We start from the raw sequence: 25,158 nt of genomic DNA, 5'->3' as shown, positions 1-25,158 counted from the left end.
AACTGCACAGAAATAGGCAAGAATTTCCTGGCAGTTTTTCATTTCTCTTACAGAATGACTCAAAAAATGCCCAGCCAAATAAACAACACTTTCTGATATTGCAATGTCTGTGCCACTTCAAGAAACAGCTACGACTGTACTTGGGACAACTAATTGTAGCTAACAGGAGCAAAATGACAACAGAACAGGTTTTGTTGTGGGCCAGACACCCAAGTGTGTGCCACAGGCAAGCTTGTATAGGCCAAGCTGAAACCTGTGCTACTTCAATGTCACAGTTACTGGCCTTCTAAACTCAGGTTAGCCTATACTTGCTGCAACCGTACCTCCTTTTTACAGAATAGACACAGGCACTGCCTTCCTCCAGAAAGACACAAAGATTTTTCTATATCATATTATAAGGGGGAAAAACCTAAAATACCGGTAAGTTCTGTAACTTACTCCCCGTTTCTATGGTAATTTAATTTCCAGAAGTAGCTCAGAATAGACTATTAACAAAGTAAGAACAAGAGCTCAGAGACTACATTACTGCTGTAGGCTGTTTATCCTATGGTCAGTAAGATGAACAGTCAGCCATTTGAGAAGGATTTTTGTTGAACTTGAAGGTTTTTCACTGAACTGCCTTCCACAAATAGGAAAGCATTGCAAAATGTCCATTCTTTCCAGGGCTGGACTTACTGCTCCTGCACAAAGTGCTGTGAATTTCACATGTATTTGCAGACCTTAATGCTGGCTGGCTGTTTTCTGTCCTGTAGCTGACCCATGCAATCAGATAGTGTTCTCTTTGGAAAACATGGTGCTAGTTGGCACCATGGTCTCCACCACAAGGGGAGATTCATACCCAGGTTTATTAATCATGTCCCCAGATACAGTAATTGGCCCTCCTAACCGCTAACTGCAGCAGGGCCAACAATCCATTCCAGGAATGTTTAATCTACCACATGATTTAGACAGGCCTTGCAAACCAAGACAATTTGTGAGCTGAAAAGCCTCCAGCACCCTAAAGAAAGACTCACCCTGGCATTTACAAAATGTCTTGTCTCTTCTTTGTTGCAAGAAACACTACATTTATTATAAAGTTACTTGATCTACTCTCACTTGGGGAACAGCGTGGCACCTCCCATGTCTGTATTTCAACATATTGCATGTTGCTTGTAATATTAACTCAACATGTACTTCATAATACGGAACAACAGACTCCTGCATACTGGAGTCAGAGTTAGGCTGGGGAAGCAGAGTACTGTCTCTACCATACATTAAAGTGCTCTGCTGCTGCCTGATGCAGGTGATTTGTTCAGAAGTCACACTACAATTTTACTACTGCTACAGATGTTAGACTTCTTTGCTTCTTTGATATTATTACAACAATGGTCAATAGTAATGGATCAATTACACAATCATAAAAGCTGTGTGATAGCCTGTTATGTCCTGTTCTCTATTCTAAGCATGACTACAAGGTTCTTAAAAAGAATATTCAGGAATTTTCTACCCTAGGTTAAAAAGTCTGGCAAAAAAACCCAGAGACCTCTCGCAGCCCTGTGAATGGCAATATTACAGTCACAAGCTACAAGAATAACCTTAGCTACTCTAATTAGCTCTTAGCTCTCAAATACAGGAGTGCCTCCTGTTCACCAGCAGAGACAATCCTTAGCATTTAGTTCAAAAAGGACCAAATGCCCATAATGATCTGCTTGGCACTACAGCATATGCTATTTTAAAAACCCAAAGGGGATTTTCTAAATAAGTAACAAAACAAAGTAAATTAAAAAACCCCACAGTACTCTGACATCACAAAGGCATGTCAAAAAGCTACACCAGTGGTTATTTGCGAAAATCTTTAACAGCTTCAAAGCATTACAGTGAGTTGAATTATTCACTGCCTCTGAACACAATTCTGATGTAAACCCCTTTTTAGCTGTACACCAGATTAATCTAGAAATTCATTGTCACATCTCCTGGAACCCTCCTTGGCAGAACTGAACTGAGCTCCATGCTTAGTTGCCAAACAGTCATTTCCAGCTGGGGGAGATGAGTGAGAGCATTTTTTATAGTGAGTTTACATTGCGTGTCACTGCAATTCCTTTTCTGCCAGTCCTCATACTTAGGGTGGAAGGTGAGACATCTAGATATTGCCTGTGCCATCAAAAAAGCAGACTATGGGCCAGTCTGTGCAGTGGAAAGAGCACAGGAGGGAATTTTTCCGTTCAGGCTGGAGCAGGCCAGTAAGGTTCTACTCTGCGGGGACAAATCAGTGATAAATCTTCCTCTGCATCCCCATACACTGCTCCTTCTACAGCCTCTTTTGAGCCCCTGTATCCTTCTGTGCGCATATTTATGAAATAGGATAGGGGGATCAGAAAGGAACCTTTGAGTAGTGCTGCCTTTTTGTGACTATCCCCGCCCTTCCAAACAAGGTGCAAGATGGCACTTGTGCACACAGAGAAGTGCTGGGACGTCTTCCCTGTAGGACCCCTTCAATGATTTCTTACTGGCATCACCTCTAACTACTTCCATTTCCAAGAAGCTCTTGAGCAGCAAGCAGATTCTCCCTTTTCCTTTGGAAAGCTGACAAAAACAAATCAGTAAGAAAATTAACTCTTTCCAGAATGACAAAACTGAGTAAGGAAACATTTAAATAGAAGCTGTCATACTAGTTTTCTGAAATGCTGCCCTTCTTGCATGTACTCAGTCTGCAGTTCTAGAGGCTTTACCAACTAAATGAAGAGGAGGACAAAGGAGGAAACAAATTCCCTAAGCAGAGATCTTCCAGAACCGCGTATTCATCCCAGCTGGGTGTGCTGCTCCACCCAAGCAGCTGCAGCCAGGAACGGCTGTGGGGAGCCAGCAGCTGCTGCCAGGCTGAAAGGAGGTTTGTGACCCACCAAAGGAATTCCTCCCCTCTCACTCAAACTCTCCGCACCTCCTCACAGTTGCTAGCAGCAGTGTGCACACTTACTCAGCATTTTTCCCTTAGATAGGTTACACTAGAAAAGCAAAAGCAACAGTGAAAGGGCAGGGCAGGGCAGGAGTAACTGTACTTCAACAGTGACGACTCCAGAGGGATTTGTCACATTCTTCTCAGCTGCCAGGATTCAGGAGTGCTCAGGTTACTGACAGGAAAGTTCACAAAGTTCTGTCAGGAAGGATGGATTTTGCATCTTGCTTTCCTTGGGTGGGAAGTACATTGTTCCCCAAGAGCTACAGCAGTTCTGAAAACTTTAGTAATGCAAAGTAATACTGTCCTGCTTTATATAATGTGGAGCTCAAACAAACACCATAGGTGCAGGGTGGTACTGGGCATAATAAGTTGGAGGCTTGATTAAGTACGGCACAGCTGCAGAGTGTTGTGTGTGTATTAGTTTCAAAGTAAAACACAGTCAGCAGAGCAGGGAAACCAGCCCTTGTGTTAATGGCACAACTGTTCTGAAGCTTAATTTGCTCTTGTCCTGAAGCAAGAACAGAGCCAAAGAGAGTAAAAATAGCTAAACGCGTTATTAGCACGATGACAATTATGACTAAGCTCATACCAGATATCCCTACTCTCCTCCCACACCCATCTCTATTATGTTCTCAGCTCTTGATAGTAAAGGAGAAGGTATGCAAAAGACTTGAGATCACTGCTCAGGTCAGAGACCACCACCTTGAGCATAGCTCTGCACACACAGGTAATGTATCATAATTAAGGGTAATGGAAATTGAACATGGGCAAAAGACGTTGGCGTCTGTACAGTTTCCAGACTCAGGTCTGAACCATGAAAGTCAGATTCAGCCCTGACATGAGCAGGTAAAAAAATTCAGAAACTGTAGTGGAATCATATCTGCCTTTCACCCCTGTTCAGCAAGAGCACCGAGCATTTGCTTAACTTTGAACATGTACATATATTCACCAAAGATGACGGGAATAATCACATGCAAAGATAGCCAAGTGTTGCTGCAGGAGCTATAGAAGCAGATATTTTTAATGCTTTTTTTTTCAAATGCAGCTAGATGGTGCTGTACAGTTTCAAACTATATTAATGAATTTTTGTTAATTACTTTTGTTAAGAATTTTTTTTTACATTCTTATACGTATATTTAGAGGAAGGAGGTAAAAGAGTAAAAAATATAAATGAAGCAAATATATTGTTGTGAAGTGTTTTTACAAATACTCTCATTTACATTTTTGCGATTCTCTTGTCAGACATCCATTTTCATTTTGTTATCAATTTCTCTTTTACAAAAACCTACTACATGATATTATGTACATTCATCCTACGTTTGGTCTTTCTGTCTGCACAAGTTACAAAGGTTCCAATGGTGTAACTGGAGAGAAATTTGACTTACATATAGTTTGTACATGGGAAGAAAAGTAGTCATATTCTTGTTGTTAGAAGTCTGTATTAGTATAAAGACCCATATCAAACTGCATTTTCTGTATATAAAGAAAAAAAAGCACTTTCAAGACAATTCTAATAACCTTTAATTTGGTGAGCGAGTGTAATAATGTCTATTATTACTTTTTGAAAAGTGATGTTTTGGTAAAATACAATTAAAAATTATTTGTTCTGAAATAAAAGCATGGAAAAAGAGCACCTCAAATTCTCAATCATTACAAACATTAAAGACCTTTTCTTCCATTAATTTTACTGAGATAGTATGTTTTAAAAAAACCAACAACATATTTAGCAAAACCAACATTCAAAGGCTGCAGAGAGAAAACCAAAAAGCTGGCCGTTAATTTGAGGTTTTCATGACTGCTGTCTCTAAAAGATGACAAATCCTTTGTGAGCACATCTCCCTTCTGGTAAATCTGCTCTGCTCATCCAGATCTCTATTTCAAACCTAAAGGTTTTAAAGATGTATGTGTCCCTTTCTTTGCTACCCACAAAGTCTTCTAGAGGTCATTGAGATGCTCCAGTCTGTTTTCATCACTAATGTGTTTTCTCTCAGTCATTCTCCTCCAGACTTGGAAGAAAAAGTGCATCACTCCTCACTTGTGGCTCATCAAGCCATGACATATACTCTGCTACTCCTCCTCAGGGGGCATCTAAGTGTGAGGATTTTTCTTAGGCTTCTTTTTGCATTTTATACAAGTCACTAGCATTTCAAAACATTACAGCAACTTATGGTTCTCTAATAAAATAAATTATCAGAAAAGTTCAGCCAATTGGCGTCATTAGCCCAGTAACAAACATGCTTCTACCTGCTGCAAAGAAATGTCATACTGTATTTCTAAATGCAGTATGAACAAATGTTACCCTAAAATAACCACAAATTATGGTACAAACCCAAAGGCAAAAGGACTGAAGGCATGAAATAATAATTCCACAAAATCATTATTATTAGTAGTATTTCCACGGGGGATGGAAGTAAGGATGGGTAACCTGGGAGGAATACAGAGACACTGTCCGAGCATGCAGGGATGAGGTTAGGAAAGCTGAAGCCCAGTTGGAATTGAATCTGGCCAGGGGAGTCAAAGACAACAAGAAAGGCTTCTGTAAGAACCTAGGTGACAATAGGAAGGCTAGGGAAAATGTGGGCCCACTGCTTTTCCTATCAGGAGAGCTGCGACTGTTCAGCTTGGGGAAAAGCAGACTCAGGGGGATCTCATCAATGTATATAAACACCTGCAGGGAGGGTGCAAAGAGGAAGGAGCCAGGCTCTTTCCAGTGGTGCCCAGTGACAGGACCAGAGGCGGTGGGCACAAACTGACACACAGGAGGTTCCCTCTGAACATCAGGAAACACTTTGTCACTGTGAGGGTGACAGAGCACTGGCACAGGCTGCCCAGGGAGGTGGTGGAGTCTCCATCCTTGGAGGTATTCAGAAGCCATCTGGACATGGTCCCGGACAACCGGCCCTGGGTGACCCTGCTTGAACAGAGGGGTTGGACCAGACGACCTCCAGAGGTCCCTTCCAACTTCAACCTTTCTGTGATTTTGTGAAAGTTACCATTTTTAAAGGTACTTAGAACTGTAACTGCAGCGTTTACAAGGCCACCAACAATGGTGTTATTCTCGATAAAATGTACTTCGTTCACACTGTTCCTGAGAGAAATAGGTTATTTATTTTCTCTTAAGGAAGCTGATTAATATGCCATGCAAAACACATCATCATCAGTGGAGTCGTCCGTAACACAAGAAACACAATTGTTAAAACTTTTTATTTCCTTAAGGCAGTGTAAAGGAAGTTACATACCCATCTTGTACAATATGAGTCATTATAGAGAGCTGAAACTTAAGAAATAGAACAATAAACAAAACATCCACAAAGAATCAGCTCTGGAAAGTCTTCAAATCAGAGGTATTCATGTAAGATGTGAATGTGATTTTATTTTAATTCAAAGGCAAAGGGTGCAAGTTATAGAGTTGGGATCAGAGTCAAGAACAACTCCATATGTTCTGCCTTTATCTTCAGTGAAGCATGAACACGGTCTACTATGCAAACCAAGTTAAACTGAGAATTAATCAGTGATAGTTGCTCTAGATTTATAAACAGACACAGAACAGAATTTGGTCCTTACACTACTATTACAGCTGGTAAGAAAGACACCAGGTCTGTAACTCCTGACAGATGGCCATTTTGTGTTCTGTTCAATGCTAGTTTAGAGAAAAAAAATGAAATGTTCTATTTATATTAGCTTTTTGGTTACCCTTACCTAAAACAATGGTTAATCTTGACATAAAGTAACAGAGCTACTAATTGTACCTGGTAAAAATTTGGATGCATTGAACTAAAGGCTCCTGAACAAAATAAAAGAGTATCCTTGGCGTTACCTGTCGCAGTAACTCCTCCTGACGCATCCTAATTCGCTCCCTCTCCATCTGGATTCTCTGGAGCCTTAACTTCTGCTGCTGCTGTTGCTGTGTGGTCAGTGCACTAGGCAGGTTCAACAGTCCTGGCTGCGGAGTCTGGGGAGGACGACTCTGCTGCGACATGGCTGTGCTGGGTGTTATTTGGTGCTGGTGATTCATGACTGTGGGAAAGAAAATAAATCATGGCTGGTTAAGTAGAATTGTACTTTAAGATAGCAGAGGACCTAGGACACATGTTGCTCATTTACAGTGAGTATAGAGTTATTAGAATTACCGTATTTCAAATGACTGAGATAACTACTCCATCTGGCAAGATCTGGTACTAGTAATTGCTTAATAAATGATTTTTAATATTTCATATGTGTATAAAACATGAATACTTATAATACAGCAAGTATTTATATTCATCCCAGTATGTTCAAATATTCACCTAATGATATGTAGTAAATGACATACAAGTTTTTTTAAATGAGAATTCCTCTACAAATGTGTGCCTATGATATGCAGTAAGCTAGTAAAAATGTTTTCAATCTTAACATTTTCTTTACTGACAGATCTAAATTAATTATTGTAAGAATAATTACCAGCATAAATAATAAGCACTGAGTGTGTTTTCCACCACTATGAAGCAGATACACACTTTTTTCAATGACACAGAGATGAGAGATGTTCCAGTTAAGAAGCAAACCTCATAGGGGGTCCTGTTCCCTGGCAGGCTGTAGCCTTCCTGTATTATCATGGATGAGTCACAATCTCTGTGTACTTATCTATAAATGAGGGCTATTATTATTCTTATATCTTGCAGAAGTGTTTTAAGCACTCCTTACCTCACAGGCACTCACACATTACAGTAATGAAAAGCAGCTTGAGAACCGTAACCGAAGAAAAAACGTGCATCTAATGAGATCCAGTGACAAGCTGGACTGTCAGAAGTTACAAAAGCAGCACAATAAAAAGACACCAGAAACTATCAGAAGCTACATCTTTCCATAATATCCTTAACGTACTCTCACTTACTTTTTCAAAGCAGGTGAAATGCAAGGAAAAGATACTAAAATTGATGCTGTACCACATTCATAAATAAAAAAGCAAAGTAGTGAGAATCATTGCTAACCTTTCTTGATAGGTGTCTTTGTCTCTTTTGAACAAACACTGCGCTTTTTGCCAAATGGCCTCAGCCATTCCGTGTTTCAGGGTGCAGTCAGTGTAAAGTTAGCTATTTGAGTTCACAGTATGAGAATTACTATCAACAGCAAAACAGTGTAATTGCAAGTTATTAATAGAATCATACCAGTTTCATTCTCAAACTCAGCAAAAATCTTTATCAATCTTTTACTGAAAGAACTGCCCAAATTCACTGCTGCTTTAGACAGTTACATCAGGCAAGAATCAAGTTTTATGAGTTCTTAAATGCAAGCCTGTATAAAATTAATCCCAAAAAGATGACAAGTTCAGGCCTCAAGAGTTACGTAAGTCAGGTAAGGCTGAATTTACAATTCATGGTTTCATTTGCAAACGAAAAAGATGTAATAAATTAGAGATTAAGGTGTCTGGTTTTAGACTTGATTTAACACAACAGAGGGATTTGTAACTCTCTCGTGAATTCTGGATATGCAAGCACCATACTGTATAGTTAATATCTTACAAAGAAAATCAAAATAGTCTTTTGTACATTTGATTAACATCCGAAACCTTATCTGTTGGGGTATTCAGATTTGGAAACAAACCATTAATTCCCCAGCTTTGGTAGGATATTCAAAAGGTTCGTCTGGGGAATAACTCCACAGATGGCAGGTCAGAAATGGGACCTTTTGTAAGCAAACCTGATTTATACCCATGTAAACTCGCTAAACCCTTTCACTTGCAGACAGAAGACTGCTGCTCAGACAGTTAATGTTGCTTAAACTGTTAATGTTACTTAAATCAACATAATCTTCTGGTCAAATTCAGAAACTATAAATCAGAGCAGAATTCTCTGTTGGACAGGCATTTTTATTGAGAGAACTGTTATGAAAGAAATTGCAAGTCTTTGTGTAGCTCCACAAGTACTCTGGTAATCACGCCACAAAGCTAAAATAATCATTTGGCACCTTCGACAGCAGGTATCACTTGGCCATGGAAACAGAACCACCCCTTCTCTCTAGAAATGTTTCCCTCTTAGTAACAGGCTTGGAAAAAACAGGAGGAAAATGAGGCAGAGAGGGGTAACTGCATAGCCTCTGCTTGTACCTCCTTTTCCAGTAAAATGTATCAGTTCCCAGCAATGCAACCTAATACCTTTTGTGAGCCAAAGAGTGAACAGTTCCTTCTTTTCCTTCCCCACCTCCACATTTCCAGTAAAAAACACATACAGTACCTAAAGCCAGTCTGGATTACAAGTGGTAGCCATGTACTGCTTTAAAAATTAATTGACATTTTTGCAAAAACTCTTTAACTAATGAGGCAACAGCATAATTAACAAAGCTCTTATCTTTTAACAAGAACACCTCAGATACTAAAATACTCTCTAGAAGAGATACAATATTTTTCTGTCCAAAGGACTAAGATTTGTATCTTCCTTTTTACCTTCCACTCATTGTTCTTACCATATGAGAACTGAAATCTCAACGCAGTTCTATGCTTCTCAGATCCGAACATATTTATGGTATGTACATGTCTGACCTCAAAGGATACAGTACAGCAAGCACTGTTAGAAGTGTGCATTGGAAGAAATGGGTTGATGATTTTACAGCCTGGATCAAATGTATGATACCCATACAACGCAAAATGCTGAACTTAACTCACTCTGGCAGTTCCAAGTTAAAATTTTTCTTGAAAGGCTGACTTTATGCTAGCCAGCTTTCTGCCAAATCAGGTACTGTCTTGCCTTTCTGCAGCTGGAGTAAGGCAGGTACACAGGCATTAGGCCAGCACAAACTTTGCCCTGCTTCATTTGACAGAAATATTTACAGGTGTTCACATCAGATCTGAATCAAAGTTCTCCTTCTGGGTGATCCAGTATCACACAGGTCCAGCATGTAAAGACTATGGAACCATCTGAGAGTGCAGCTGCATGATATTTTAGCTTCAGTGGCAAATCCAGCTCAAGAAATAATCCAAGCTAAAAGCAGCACTGCAGTAATATAACCTTTTCACAGATTCAGTTTATGTGTGGTCCACAAACAGCTGTATCCACACAAACGACATCATGCTTCCACATGAAACCAGAGTGTTGCCGTTTATCACCTCTTCCACACCCAGCTGCTTGTTCCTGCCCACATGCTACCCCTTTACCAAGCTGGCAAAAGCATTTTTGTGGCCACGCAGCCAACTAAAAATTGCCTGGGGATAAAAAGAAGATATTTTCTGGCTAGATCAGTTCCCAGCAAGAGTAACTGGGTAGCCATGAAAATGCTTATGTGCAACCAATGTACGAGTCCAGGTGGGAAAAACAGGCTGGTTGCAGGGAAGACGGACCAAAGCCAGCACTGATCAGTAACTTTTCAGTAGTAAAACCCCAGAAAGGTTAGCAAGCTGTAGTGCTGAGAGGGGAAAGGTAGGAATGAGAGCTGGGTGCAGAAATCAAACCACTTTCATAATGGGAAAACAATATATGGAACCACATTTTAAGATGCAGTGAACCTAGTCTTATTCACATTAAAATAAGTAAGAAATATTATCAGTACAATTATATCAGTGTAAATCTGGTGTTAAATTGCCAGGACCATAAGCACTTAGGCAGGAATTTAACTCTTCTCATATCCATAAGCATGTGCTTGAATTTTTGGCATGTCAATGGTCGAGTGAACAGAACAACCATGCTAAGAATCCAGGCTGGCTGAAGGATTATCACAATATTCTAAGTTCTCCATAAGAAAATTGCTTTCATCTAAGCAGCACATGCAAATGTTAGAACCAGGCAAAGTTAAGTAAAGATTAATAGCCTGTACGGTGCGTCTGGGATACACTCAGAGCTAGGGCATGAGTTGTAGTACTATTTGTCATGGCTATTTGTTGCCTTTGCTATATAAAATACTCCCTTCTTCTTCATCAGCTGATCGATACCCATGTTGTATCACAGCTGAAATTATACATGCAAGAAGGCAAAGAGCAAGACAGTATAAAAATGCTGAAGAATACTTCTCCCTGAGCTACGGTCCCCGATAACCCTCCAAGTCATTTCTTCTCATGGGGACAGACAGAATATTTTGGTTCAATGAACTCTCTATCTTGGAGTAAATTACTTTTCTTTCAAGCAATACTATCCATTGTTACATACCATCAAAGAACTACAAGAAGCTCAGTACAATCAGTAAAGTAAGCATTCTCACACCTTGACATTAGGAGTATAGAAATTACATCACACTGAATTTCCTACAAGTCAAGTATGCCGTGTGTGATCCTATTTCTAAGAAACAACAAAAATCCATTCTACTTCCAAAAAAAGTTATTTACATCATCTGGGTTTGATAAAGCTATAGCTATGGCAAAGTTTTATAAGTTTCAGTGCAGGAAATGCACAGAAGGCAAAGGAGTAGGTAGGAGCCATCCTCAGTCAGTTCTGCCACCTGCATTATTTGGCTCTGCTCCTCTTTCAATCAGTGCCTTTCTCCTCAGAGGTTTGTAGGTCTAAATCTCTGGACACAGGTCCACAGAAAAATAGATCTGTTCAAAACTACCACTAATTGGAATGGCTTTTAAAGAACCATTGATTTGGGTCATAGAGACAAACTTACTGAAGGTCATTGGAACCCACTGACACTACATTTTTCTCCAGCATACACTGCTTCAAGAAAAAATGGACTGAGGTAACTCTCCAGTCAGTTTGAATACCAGACATCTACTTTCATAGCAGCCCAAACTGGATAGACTCAGAAACTTGAAGTATAGAGGAGTCACGTGTCTGTGCTTTCAAACAAGTACAGATAGTTTCGTCAAGGTATCTGGATAGAGTATGTTTTTGATAAAGTCTAACTTAAAATGAAGCATTAAATTGATACGGTGATAAAATCAATTTTCTTTATTTAATATCACTGAAAACCAGTTTATAAATACACAGATGCTAAGGCCCAGGTTTTGATTCTACTGACTGCATAACAGCATCATTCCACTTGAATTATTCTTGAGTGCAATCATGATAATGTCCCATAAGCAAATTTAGGACATATGTGGTCTACTTTTGTGAAGTCAAATCTAGTTTTTGGGCGTGTGCATGCACACTTACAATGCACATTAAGTTAATCTAACCTAGCTCAAAATAAATATTAACTGAAAATAAAAATAGTATAAAACACAAGACTGTTGGGCAATTCTTTTTTTCTATCTATTACAGCAAACAAAATGAAACAAAAAACTGGGGCATTCTGCAGCACTTCCCACAACAACTGCTGCATTCAGCTGCTCTAAATATATATCCTAAGGGTCAAAATGTTACATGTACAGTAATAAAAGAGCTGACTCTGGGAACTAGCTTGAAGAGTAATTAAATCACGGCAGATTTGCAAGTACTCTTTTGCATTGGTTCCACGGAAAGGCACTGAAATTATTATAAGCAAGCCTTCAGTTAATGTGTTAAGTTTTAGGGCTTTTCTATACCAGCAGTTCACATGTGATGGCATGTGGAACGTGTCCTCTGCAAAACAGCCTGTCCAAATGGTCCTCCAGACTTTTGAAAGGCACTGCCCATCACCTTCCTGGGGGCTACTGAAGGCTGGGCCATATGAAAAGCAGCATATAATCTCCAGTTTGAAACACTCCCAGAGGATGACTCACGAGGCCAAAGACATGCTGTGCATGGAAGATGAAGCGCTTGCTCCTTTTCCCCTCAGTCAATAGCCACCCTGCAGCCACTGTCACTTTCCTCAGCACAGTTCTTAGCCCATGTTAGGTGATTTGGGCACCAAAAAACTCCATACAGTTTGTGCACTAGCAAATACCCATAGGCAGCAAATAAATCCTTCATATGTGCAATCTCACATACATGAAGAGTCCCTGATTCAAGACAGGAAACATTCATAGAAAGCATGACTATGGCTCTCAGGAAAACAATATAACTGATACCAAAATGTCTTCAAGTACCAGGGAAAAATCTAACTGAAACATCCAGGAAAATGAAGAAAACAGTAACAGACAGTAGTGTTGAACAAGTGTATCAGCTCCAGCTAAAGGAGCTGTGAATTAAGAAAGAGACAGGCTGACTGAGAACGTAGTCTGGTAAGCACAGGAAGATAGCGGTGAAAATTCCCAGATTGTACACAACAGTCAAAAGACTGTGAGGAACAGAAACACTTTAAAATTTTTGGTGCCAGAGATACTCTTGGCATCTCACAGTGTTGTGTAAATGTAGTGATTGTCGGTATCAGTCATTTTCAGTGAAGAAGTCTGCAACTGCACAAGCAAGTCCAGTACTTCTGATGTCAAGCAATCCAAAGACACTGTATAGGCTCCTGATTTACCCAAGACAAAAGTTCTTCCTGTTTATGGTGCTAAGAATAGCATCCAGCATTGATATCCTCCAGATAAGCTAGGAGTGAAATACAGTGAATTTTCCAAGTATTACCTATATGGTTTGTTCAGAGTGCAGATTAGATTAATTACCTACGCAGATCAGTACTAGCTGCATCTAACAGGTGTGGATTAGTCCTGTGCTATATCCAGGGCCAGTTTGGGTCTAGAGGCAGCTTTATTACCTGTAGGTGGTGCAAAGCCCATGCTAACAAATCTTTCTGGACCTTGTGGAAAGCACGCAGGCATATCTAAACCACCTTTGCAATGTGCTTCCAGAATCAGGAGTTCTGGAGAGTATAGTACAGAGATGCCAGTGTGTCATCCCACATGACTTCTCCAGAAGCACGTAGATGTCACTTGATCCCCAAGTTAAGTCTCCTGGAACCCACAGACTGCAGTGCAGAAGCACCCACTTCATTTTGTGGAAGTGTATTATCACCAGCTTTGAAAGGATCATTATCAGACCTGGGCTAGATTTTCATACAATTTCAGAGTTGGGATTCCCTGCATGATGCTCTCAAGATAAAGAAAGACGACTGTACTACCTGAATGTAGTCAGACTTATACTGAAAACTGCAGCTTCCTACATCAACAGCTATTATCTCTGAGAAATTCTGACCTGAGAAAATCAGAAGACCTAAAGAAATGTCCAGGTCGAAGAACATAAAGAAAGTCTACCAATGATAAATGATCTTTCCATGTTCCCTGCAAACCTAGTGGCAGATGGAATACTTGAGACAAATGATGCACCGAAAGGAAATGCGGTGATGTTACACACAAAGCCAGAGGCACAGAGACAGGCACTGGCAGTACTAATGTGAAACCCGCAGCACTCATAATCCTCCTAAATGAACTATTGGCCCAGAAATCCTGCAGTTTGGCAGAGCAGTTAAAGCTACTGAATGATGCTTCAGAAAACCTAATGCAGTAGTGCTGCACAAGCTGCAAGCAAAAGCATTTGCCATTGGAGTTCTGACAGATGGGGAAAAGGGACTTCTTGGTGAACTGAACAATTCCACTAGGAAGAATAGCTGGCTACAAGGCTTGGAGATGTTTGGCAGAAATCTGCACGTGCTGTACAGCGTGTGCAAGTACACAAAGCAAATCCATCAATGGGGCTTACTGGGCATAGGTGGTTCAATACAGCGCAAATGTGCAGTAAGTCCATCCACAGTTTTTGAAAACTGCAGCTGTCCTGCTGTGATGGATTGGGCCCCCCACCAGCCAGCAACTAAGCCCCCATGCAGGCAGTCACTCAATTCCTCCCCGGCCAGCAGGATGGGGGAGAGAACTGGAAGAGCAAAAGCGAGAAAAATTTGTGAGCTGAGATAAAGACAGTTTAATAAGTGAGGCAAAGCTGTGCACACAAGCAAAGCAGAATAATTTATTCACGAGTTCCCATCAGCAGGCAGATGTTTAGCCACTTCCTGGAGAGCAGGTACTCAGCACACGTAAGGGTTACTTGGGAAGACAAATGCCATAACCATGAACATCCCCCCTTCCTCCTCCTCTCCTTGACCTTTTATTGCTGAGCACGGCATCATATGGTATGGAATACTCCCGTAGGTAATTCAGATCAGCTGTCTCGGCAGTGTCACCTCCCAATTTCTTGCGAACCCCCAGCCTACTTGCAGTGTGGAGGGGAAAGTGGGAAAAAACAGAAAGCCTCAATGCTTTGCAAGCTCTGCTCAGGCATAGCCAAAACACTGGTGTGTTATCAACACTGTTTTAGTCACAAATCCAAAACACAGCACCATGGGGGCTGCTATGAAATTAACTCCATCCCAGCCAAACCCTGTACAAATGCAGGGTGAGTGCATAGCACTTGTATAGTAAACTAAATGTGTCTGTAAAATACTGGACTTTCTGTTCAGATGCAGTACAACTGATCCGATGTACTCTTCAGTACCTTTCAGTCAGGATGATGGAAACCAGTAATTCAAAACCAATATTAAAAAAATCCTTAAGCTCTACCTGAATTCAAGTCTGGGTTAAAAAAGGAAACCACATCTGGAGGCATCTGGGCATACTGTAGCTCCACTGAGCTGGTTTCTCTGCTGGTGAGGAGATTGCAGATGTTTTCTAATGTCTCAAACTTTCTGACTGCACAGGGAGACTATGGCAAGGTACATCTGGGAATAAACCAAAATACACTAGCGAGTGATTTGTGTTTTGATACATATGAAAAATAACTTCATCCCATACCAATCTTATTACAGAAAACATTTTTACACATTGTAAAGTCAAAGGATCTGCTCATATTGGTCCTGTGTATGCTTCTCCACATTTCATGACAGAAAACATGATTGTTTCCTTTCACTGTGGCAAAAAATATGGAAGTTTCCAATGTATGTAGTCCTGGAATTATACAATTAATATGACTGGACCTTTCACGAAACAAATTAAAACCAAGATTCAGGTTTGCTGGAAACCTTTTTTGTGAACTGTTTTTTGTTGAAAATCATTACGTATTTTTACCTCATCTATGCTTGCAAAAATGACACTGAAGTTTACCAATCCGAACAAATTGAAACACCACCCTAGACAGGACAATTCCAAAAGTAAGTCTGAATAGAATATCTGATTCTTGCTATTATCAACCTCTACTTTATACATCAATTGATAATGAAGTGTGCTTTTACAGGTAATTACCTGCATCTTTCTAGACATTTTCTTTACAGAATCAACACCATTAAAATCTGTGGTCACATTTGTCTCCCATATAATTGTGCCAACAGTTATGATCACTTAAAATGATTTCCCTCTTTTTTCTCTATCCCCCTCTCCCACGTATTTTCTATGCACAACACTATATGTAACATCAGGTAAGTTTTTTATCCTGCAACGCTATCTACTTGGGCAAGAACCAACATCTAGGCAGAACTCCAGTCTCCTCAAAAGAAGTGTGGAAAAGTATGATGATATAGTTATTACAGGACCAAGACTTCTCCCTGCTTTTGCATTTTCCACTGTGTGAGTTCTTCAAACAATAAGAAAAAAAAAAATCTGAATAAACAGTAAGTTGCTTTTCTTAAGGGTAGAGCTACAACGATATGTACAGGGAAAACAGAAAAATACAGTACCTGGAATACTTTTAAGCATGTTTGAAATGTCTGATATTGTCTAGATTTCAATTAATAGTGAATCTTTAAATATACTAGCTGGAATGAAAAGAATCCCAACAGTGGAAAAACTACCCCTGTGGTATATATATAAGCTTAGTTTGAGCAAAGTCTTCTAGCTAACTGCTTTTCCCAGAACTAGTCAACTGAAGCAGAGCTGAACTCCTGTACTGAACAGTTCAGTAACACTGTTTTTGAATATAGCTGATAACTTTGTCACTAAACGTTTGAATGAGCGCAGCGAAGTCAAAGGAAAGTCTTGGGTCAACTCCAGTGAGCAACTTAACAATACAATGACATTCTACAAATCTCTGTTCCTTATGATATAATCATATGGCACGTTTGTTGTGCTATTTATGCAATTTTATTAATGTCTGCTATTATTTATATTCAAATTCTGAATTTGTATTTGAATGCTATGAGGCACATAAAGGAGTTTGGGTTAAAAAAGAAAAACCTGCAGTTCACGCTCCAGCTAGACTACCCAATATAAATACTGATTTCAGTACAATTACACTTATCTAATAAATCAGTGACACTTTAACAACTCTTTTCAGTCTGTGGTCTGGGGAGCCTTAAGACCTCTGGACTGGTTTTGAGAGGTCAAAAGGTAACTAAGGAAAATCAACTGGTCTTCAGCAAGCTTAAATTCACTAGGCAGGGTTTGGGACTCCCAGTGTAACATCTCTAAGGTTCTGCAAACAAAGGAAAAATATAAAAAGCTCAAATCTACCACTCTATGGTAAAGGAGACTGGACATAACATAGCAGGTGAAAAGCATTCACCATTCTAGCAGACAGACTCAGGGTGGCCTTGAATTCAGTTCTCTTGGGGAAAAACAAATTTATTTTGCAAAATGAAGTAAGTCTCTTCAATAAACAGCCATTACACAATTTTCCAGCTCAAATGAAAGCGAGTAAAAATGTGGAGCTAAGTTCCAAACCTGGAACATGTGGCCACAGTTTCATTGCAGTCCATGGAATTACAACTATTTAGTTCACATCTCAAGTTAGACCTACGTAATTTTCTTTTTCCAGTTAGATGAAAAATGAAAAAAATCTTTTATTGCTTTTGTTTGCTTTTAAATTAATAATTATATTCTAGTGAATTAGGTTTTCTGACATTGTAGGAGACTTTTCTGTTGATGACTTTGCTGGATATATACTAAGCAAGGGTTCTTTTGCGGGCAAGAAACTCTGCAAGTTGCAGAAGCCAAAACATGCAAGTGTAAACTGTTTCTGACATATGCATTGAACCGGCTGTACCAACTTTTATTATTTTAGTGTCAGAGTGTCTGGATGCAACTGTGGATCTTTTTCTCTACTCTGTTTATAGGCAGCCCAGAGCCTTGTTCATATGAACTGGCCAGCATCAGGTGTCACGCAACACAGTCTGATGAAAAACAAATGTCTATAGAAGTTAAAAAAAAAAAAAAAGAATGAACCCAGCCATATTACAGTTTTGACTTAGTCACCACGTTGTGAAGAAAAAAAGACTAGGCTCCCCTCCTTTTCTCTCTCCGCTTCTGCCAACAAAGAACTCCTTGTTTCACTTATTTCCCAGAAACAGCATTAGCCTTCCAACAAGGTCAGCAAAAAATGCTGCTTTTCAGTTCTGGTGCATTTTGTTCCAAAAATCTGTAAAGTATTAAACCAAAAAGTTGTACTATCCCAGTGCACAGAGACTCCTTTATTCAGATTTCTGGGCTGAAAATAGCTATACAGAAATTTCTCAACAGTTTCAACTGTTATGTTAAGTTCTGAGATATTCACGTTTAACTAATCTTTCCTGTCTTCAATGATTCAAGCTTAAAAAAACCCAAACGAACAACTTGCAGGTGCAGCATCAAAGCTATGATTTAGCAGGAAGTTAGTTAAAAGATTAGAGGTTTACTCTGTAAGCACTTTTAACAATAAATCAATAACAACAAATAACGGTGGGGGCTGCTTGACTGGAAAGACAGCTTTAATGCTAATGACCAATTACTGATGACCATTATTATTTAAAATATTTATTAAATTATTTTTACTTTTGTTTCTTGCAGTCTTCAACTTTTGCATTTCATTCACTTTGAAACTATGAAAATGACACTCCACTTTTGTACTGGCACATGTTTGGATTACTAACCTTGAAGGGAAATGCTTACACCAACAGGAACGTCTTTGTGTTAAAATTAAAAATTACCAGATTTTGAAACAATACCAACATCTCTTTTCAACACATCAACCTTTAACATTTCAGGTTTACTAGACAGTAGTTGCTGGTTTAAAGGTGTGTGTCCTTTGAGATACCTGGATTTAATTGACCTGATACTGAAGTTAATTCCTATTAGTCTCTGGAACTATTAGCCACTGTCCTTAAAACATAAATTAATTACTCCATTTGAAATCTGCCTGATAAATTACTTCTTAAAAGTTTAAATTGCAAATAACAAAAAAACCCGTTCTTTTCCAGAGCTGTGTCATAAAACTCTCATTCCCACTGAACGTGCAAGTCCTTTACAATGCTTTCAGCTCTGTAAGTAGTATTTCATTAACCAGAAGCAGGTACCAAAATTATTCACATTGACCACAACTGAATTGTGTCCGCTTCTTTCAGGATATCCAGTAATTAAAAATGACCTGAACAGGAAGCCTTTCCACTGTGCAGGTGTGTGAGGGTATGGACTACACTGAGGGAAAAACATGTTCCTCTCAATGTTACGTATTTGTAGCCAAATTTCCAGCCAATGCAAACCAAGCCTTGCAAAATATAGACCATTTCATGTATGTTAGTTATCACTAAAATACATGCCACCTGTTTTTAAACACTTCGGGAGTTTCTCCATTCTTATCTCCAGAGCCTCACTTTGACACAGTAACCAAAACTGCATTTTATCATCCTCAAACAATAGTAGCTACACCTCTTTTATCATGGCAGGATATGGAAACTTTGGTTCATGTGTTTATTGCTCTTAGACAGGATTATTGCATTGTTTTATTGGCTGGATTTCCTGGCTGATTAAAAAAAAAAAAAGAAAGCAGAGACAAAGTGCCATAACCCCCAGTTGTATCCAGACCCAATTAAATTACTGATAGCAATACAGCTGAAAGCTAAGCTTTTTAGATTCACAGATGAATTTCTATAACACAAACAGTTGTCAGTGTAAGAGGCTCTCCACGTTAAATTCTATTGTGTAATACATAATGTCTTTCACCTTAGAGAACCAGTGTATTTAATAGTTAAAACTATCCTGCTTGTATCACTTGGGTCACGCCTGCTGCTGGATCTTGATAGAGTAAGCTTCTAAGGTAAGGAGCTTTCTCTTCTTCAGAGAGAAAAAAAAAGTAAAAATCAAATAGTTCTTTACCTGGAGTTTGACACAATAAGCTAATGTGGTTGAACTCTCAGGATCAATGAATACGCTGACCCTAAACAAATTAACATTGGGCTTTCCACTATTTTATGCCTGAACTGCTTGATCTATAAAATAGAGATAAATATTACCAGCTTCTACCACAGATGTGCCATGATGTTTTATTTTTCTTATACATTGTATTTACACATGATCTGATCAGGTGAAAGTGCAGGTGTCAAGTGCAAACAAAAGTGTACGTAGCGCCCCTCTCCCTCTGCCACAAATTGTTCTTTATAAAGTGTGTATTACATCTTCTGAAACTCCACCACCTAGTGTTGATGATACAACACCCATTTTCTTTACGGTGCCAGTCTCATGGCACATTCAGATAGAGTCTGGTCTTTTCATAAGAGCTTTTTAAGGAATTTGTGCATATAAATTCAAGCTAATCTATATAGAAAACATAAATACTATCAGAGAATTTTATTATTTTATGTCAAAATAAGTTGCAATTTCTTAAACTTGAAAAACATTTAAATGAAGACCAGATTGTGCTCACCAACTGGATGAAGAGTATAATCACAAAAGAAATTTCTTTAAAACAGTTCAAAGGAATCAGGATGAAAATAACAATGGGTTTGAGTGTTGCGTAACGTAGAATAGAGAAAGACTACAAAACAAGCAGCATTTAATTAAAAATTGTTGCAAAAGAAACTTTTGTAAGGATCTGGTTTTTTCCCCTAAATCTTGCTACACATAGCCAAAACCCATACTCCACAATCTTCTTACAGCAGTGACTGCCATTAAGGCAGAATAGCTTCCCTAGCTTGGACTTAGGCTCTTCCAGAGAACAATTTAGTCATTTAAGTCAGGCAGTAGTTTGACCATTAGCTTGGTTGCACTGCAACTGCTCTCTCCTTCTGTTCATTCACAGGAAGTCCACGGAACTTGGTCTCCTAATTCAGGAACCTAGGTTAGATGCCTAAAATAAGAGTGTACAAATACCCCTCCTTCTACGTATTCTTCTTTGATTCTACCATAATAACGGAGTTGACTGGCAGTAGATAGTTAATACTTTATCAATCAGGTGAAAAAGACTATGTTTCAGAATGGGCAGAAAACTAATACACGTGCAGATTCAGCATCAAAGTAAATGGGATTTATGAAGCACTTATGAAGATGCAGGAAATACACTGTTTCTGGTTGTCTTCAGTCAGAGGCTGATAATTTTCCCTCTTGCATTCCAACAACAAAATATATACTTAGAAGATTCCTGTTAATGTTGTCCTTTCCTTAGTATATCCATCTACAAACTGTCTTAGAAGTACAACAAAGGTAAAATATTTAGAAAAAGCAGATTGAACAAGTCTGAATATATGCTAACCTGCAACAATATGCTTTCAATCTCTGGGACAAATTTCCCTTTTCATTCATGAAACTTCATTGAATTTAGTGGTGGTGTGTAAGTGAGCATAGAAACCTGCCTAGCACCTATTAGTTTTCTGTAAATTTAACAAGATGCATCAAAGGAAGAAATACCTTCAGATGCCTTTGCTATATAACATGTAAAAAGTAATGCTTTAAATGTTAGTGAGAAAACTAACACTGCTGAAGTTATAAGGAAACCACTATCTGTAGCTCATAAATAGACAACATAAAATCACAGTAAGAAAAAAAGGTAGAAAAATACAGCAGATTTTGTAAGGTATGTCTACTAATTTCAACCAATTATCACTATATGTTTCTCTATGTCTCAAGCATAGGCATACTATGATTTGGTATCACTTAGTCACACTGTGCTTTTGATAGAATGTTTCTAAGTGCCTTTTGTACACTTCCCAGCAAATATTGCTGAAAGGAGTTCATAAACCAAAGCAACAAGCTGTACAGAACAGACCATATTTTCCATCTCTTCATAAGAAGCATAGCAAGGAAAACACATGCGTTAGTAATTGGAAGTGCAGACCAGTATGCAGACCTGGAATACTTAAATCCTTTTCTTTTAAGTGGCACATCTTCAAAAGAAAAACAACTTTTAATTCCTACAGTACCAAAAAACGCTTAGGCAAAAGACAGATAAATAGACTTCATTTGCTAAGAAGTTACAAAATTATGGCCAGAAGAGTGGCTTAACTTGGTATCCAGTTTCCATTTCTCCTCTGATGTCTGTAAGATGTTGGCACAATCACTTCTGGCTTAGAGGTCTGACTGCCAGACCAACAAATTGCTCACTTCAATGTCTGAGCAGACCCAAGAAAGCAGGTTTAGCAGTAACACTGCTAGCATCGCAGAAGAGAGCAGAAAGGCCCTTCCTTTTGCCCAAGATAATTTCAAAATAGAGACATTCTACTTTAGTACTGCAAACTGCACTCACATGTATTTTAAATTGTCACATGAAGTATTCAGAGGCTACTGTATCTGTTCAGATTACTGCAATCTTGTAATTTCTGTGTGTATATATGTGTGTATATATATACACACACACAGTTTCTAGATTAAATCTTTTAAAATATATTTTTAAATAAAAGGGTGTCACACTTGGTGTGTTCAAACAGGTGGATTGGAAAATCAGGGACTGTGATGCTGAATTTAATAATATGGTGCTGAAAGTGCTACTCAGCTGTGCAAAGAGATTTGCTTGCTCCCAAAGTGTCACAGCGTGCGTTTCGAAAGCCACCAGAATGAGAAAAAGTTCACCAAAATGTACTGACAAAATATTTTCTTGATTAAATAAATATGGACACTGGAAATTTTTACATAGTATTTCTAGTGGGCTAATGTTTAGGAAATTCAGTCACAGATCTGAACCACTGTGCCAAGCACTGTATAAATACCTACCAAAAAGTGGAACCTCATCTATAAATGTGAAGGGTACTGAATGAAATATAGTCTGTATTTCATGTGACAGATTTTGAAGTCTGTGGAAACGCCCCCGTTGGGCACCTGAAGTCCCTTCAAGAACAGACCCTTAATTAGGTGTATGCTTTTATTTCTAATCCTTTGTATCTTGAGAAAGGCCCTCTGCTAAAATTCAGTGTACAAGTATTTCAGTACAGGATTTGGCTTTGATTCACTTCCACTGACAAACTGGGGGAAAAAGCTTGCTGTACACTGATTTACAACACCTCCTTTGGTTTTTAATTAGAGAGAACGTAATGGAGGTCAACATAAGTTGAGGAGTTGGTATGAACAAAAAATCCCACTGTCCTATTCTTACCTCTTGGCCATTTCAGAATTGCTATAAACAGATTGACCTAAATGCAGCTGTGGTATGAAGTAACATGCGCAGAACAATTGTTAGTTTTACCACGTAGTATGACACACTGCAGTACACCCTAACCTTTCAGATTTTACTCAGGTTTCTTCTTCAGATAACCACTCTCATGATACAATTTGCCACTGTCTGCTAAATCACATAACATAACCAACACCTTTTACTGAATATATTCAAGCAGGACAGTTGCTGAGAAAGGTAAAAGAAAGAACTGAAGGTAGTTACCTCAGGGGACAGCCTAGGTGTTCATTATAAATTTAAGACAAAAGTAAGTATGTATACTGCATTACTGCTATTGGTGACCATTGGCAGCCAAATGTTTACGATTTTCTTGGTATGTGAAGAGACAGCCCTGGTGAACCACATTGCAAATGAATAATCATGAAATCATGAGACCAACTTACCAAAAATTGAGCTGAACAAGAATCTGGTCTGTGTTTTTAAGACTATCTATTTGACGTAGTTTTGTGATCTTGAGTCTGTAAGCTCACCTATCTGTTCCTCATTTTCTTGAGTGGTAGAAAAGTTAAAACTGCAGAAGTGAAATATTAGGGATTATTTCTAATTCTCAATGATACATGAAAATTACTTCTTCCATTTACATCTTTTCTTTAAAATTTTCAGAGTTTTCACAGCTTTATTTTCACTAAGGCTCATATCTGGCAAAATCAGAGAAACATAAGTTGGTGCTTAAATTTAAGCTTGAAGTGCTAAACAGGAACAGCAATGAAACCACACCAATTATAGAAAGTCTTCAGGTAATTCATACTGCAAAACAGACTTTTTAGTATTTTGCAAGTAGCTTCCAGTGCAGAACCTAACTATGCAAAAAAAACCCCACCACCATGAACAAACAAACAAACTAGCTACAACCTCTAACCTGAAGAAACATAGGAAAGACTGCAGACATTATCTAACACCACTTTGCACACTAAGCTTTGAAAATTATATGGTGGGCTTGTAGAAGCTTTATACCACCTCTGAATGAAAAAGCACAGGAAGAGCTTATTTTTCTATGTTCAATACTACATCAAAAATTTGTCGCAGAGGCTCTAAAATAAAATGCATAAGATGTTAGAACTTCACCTCAAACAGTACAAATTCACTTGCTGCCAAGTCTACAGAGGGAAAAATAAGAAAAGGAAGTGGAGAACACACTGTTAGGCCTAATAGCAGAATCAGAGCTACCCTTCTTGAAGCAAAAATTACTTTGGCAAACAAATCACTAAAAGGTAGCTCTCCTCTCTCTTTTGTATTTTCACCACAGAGATGACATCCAGTACTCACCGAGATTTGGCTGAGACATTGCCATAGACCTCTGTGGTATTGGTGTGGAAGTAGCTGAAGGATGGTGGCTCATGTGATTCAGCGGTTGGTTCATAGTTTTTCGAGGATCTTGCCATGTTGTAATTTTTTCTATGTGACTGAGAAAGAAAAGATAAAACACAAGCTTAACACAAAATGCCCAAGTATATTATATACACGGTTAGGCATAATGTCATGAAAGTCCTATTTGCTTTTCTTACCCCACATTTTTCTACCCTTCTCATCTCACCCTAACCGATTTGAAATTATCTACCATCTTCTTGTCATTTATTTTTTCTTCCAATCTTTTGCCCCGCCATTCTAACTTTTTATGCACTACTGTTGAATAATTACTTTTACCTGCACAATTCGTGAATTCTATTATGATACTGAAAATCTGTAATAAAAACTCATCTTCCAGATTATTTAATTGTCCAAAAGTTGTTTACTCTTGTCTTATCAGTCTTTTTCTACATACTCAAATATACGGCCATTCTTCATTCAGCAATAGATGATCATTTTGCTGAGTTTTGAAAAGACAAGTGTTTGTCTTGCCAAAGCCAACTGCTTTGTTCCTTACCACACCATGAAAACTAGTCTGTCAGTATGTCTCCAAGAATATCAGAATATATTCTCATTACCAAAAGAGGCAGATTATGTCCTCATGACTCATGTGTAATCACTAATTTCTCTGTAAAGGCACTAACAGTTTTTATTGCAATGTAGTCAATGTAGGTCAACAATGGATCTACCACCCTAGTACGTAAACCCTCATGTACCTGTATTACCCTGAAAACTATGGAGTAGTGCATAAATCTGCATGAGATTTTACAGTGAGGTAAC

At 38.7% G+C, this 25,158-nt stretch overlaps 1 protein-coding gene across 1 annotated transcript in view; it reads right to left on the bottom strand.

Moving 5' to 3' along the window:
• Positions 1–24,592, bottom strand: part of WWTR1 (WW domain containing transcription regulator 1) — a 34,467-nt gene extending 9,875 nt beyond the window's left edge. Inside the window, exons 1-3 of the mRNA XM_009334010.1 lie at positions 24,566–24,592; positions 24,298–24,460; positions 6,753–6,952 (exon numbers count right to left, since the gene is read on the bottom strand). Coding sequence (XP_009332285.1) covers positions 6,753–6,952; positions 24,298–24,460; positions 24,566–24,592 — 390 coding nt within the window. The remainder of the gene's footprint in view (positions 1–6,752; positions 6,953–24,297; positions 24,461–24,565) is intronic.
• Positions 24,593–25,158: the final 566 nt, after the last annotated feature.

Source organism: Pygoscelis adeliae, unplaced genomic scaffold, assembly GCF_000699105.1.
Source record: "Pygoscelis adeliae isolate BGI_AS28 unplaced genomic scaffold, ASM69910v1 Scaffold241, whole genome shotgun sequence".
Lineage (NCBI taxonomy): Eukaryota > Metazoa > Chordata > Aves > Sphenisciformes > Spheniscidae > Pygoscelis > Pygoscelis adeliae.
The sequence above is the reverse complement of the archived record's forward strand: the minus strand, read 5'-3'. Positions and strand labels throughout refer to the sequence as shown.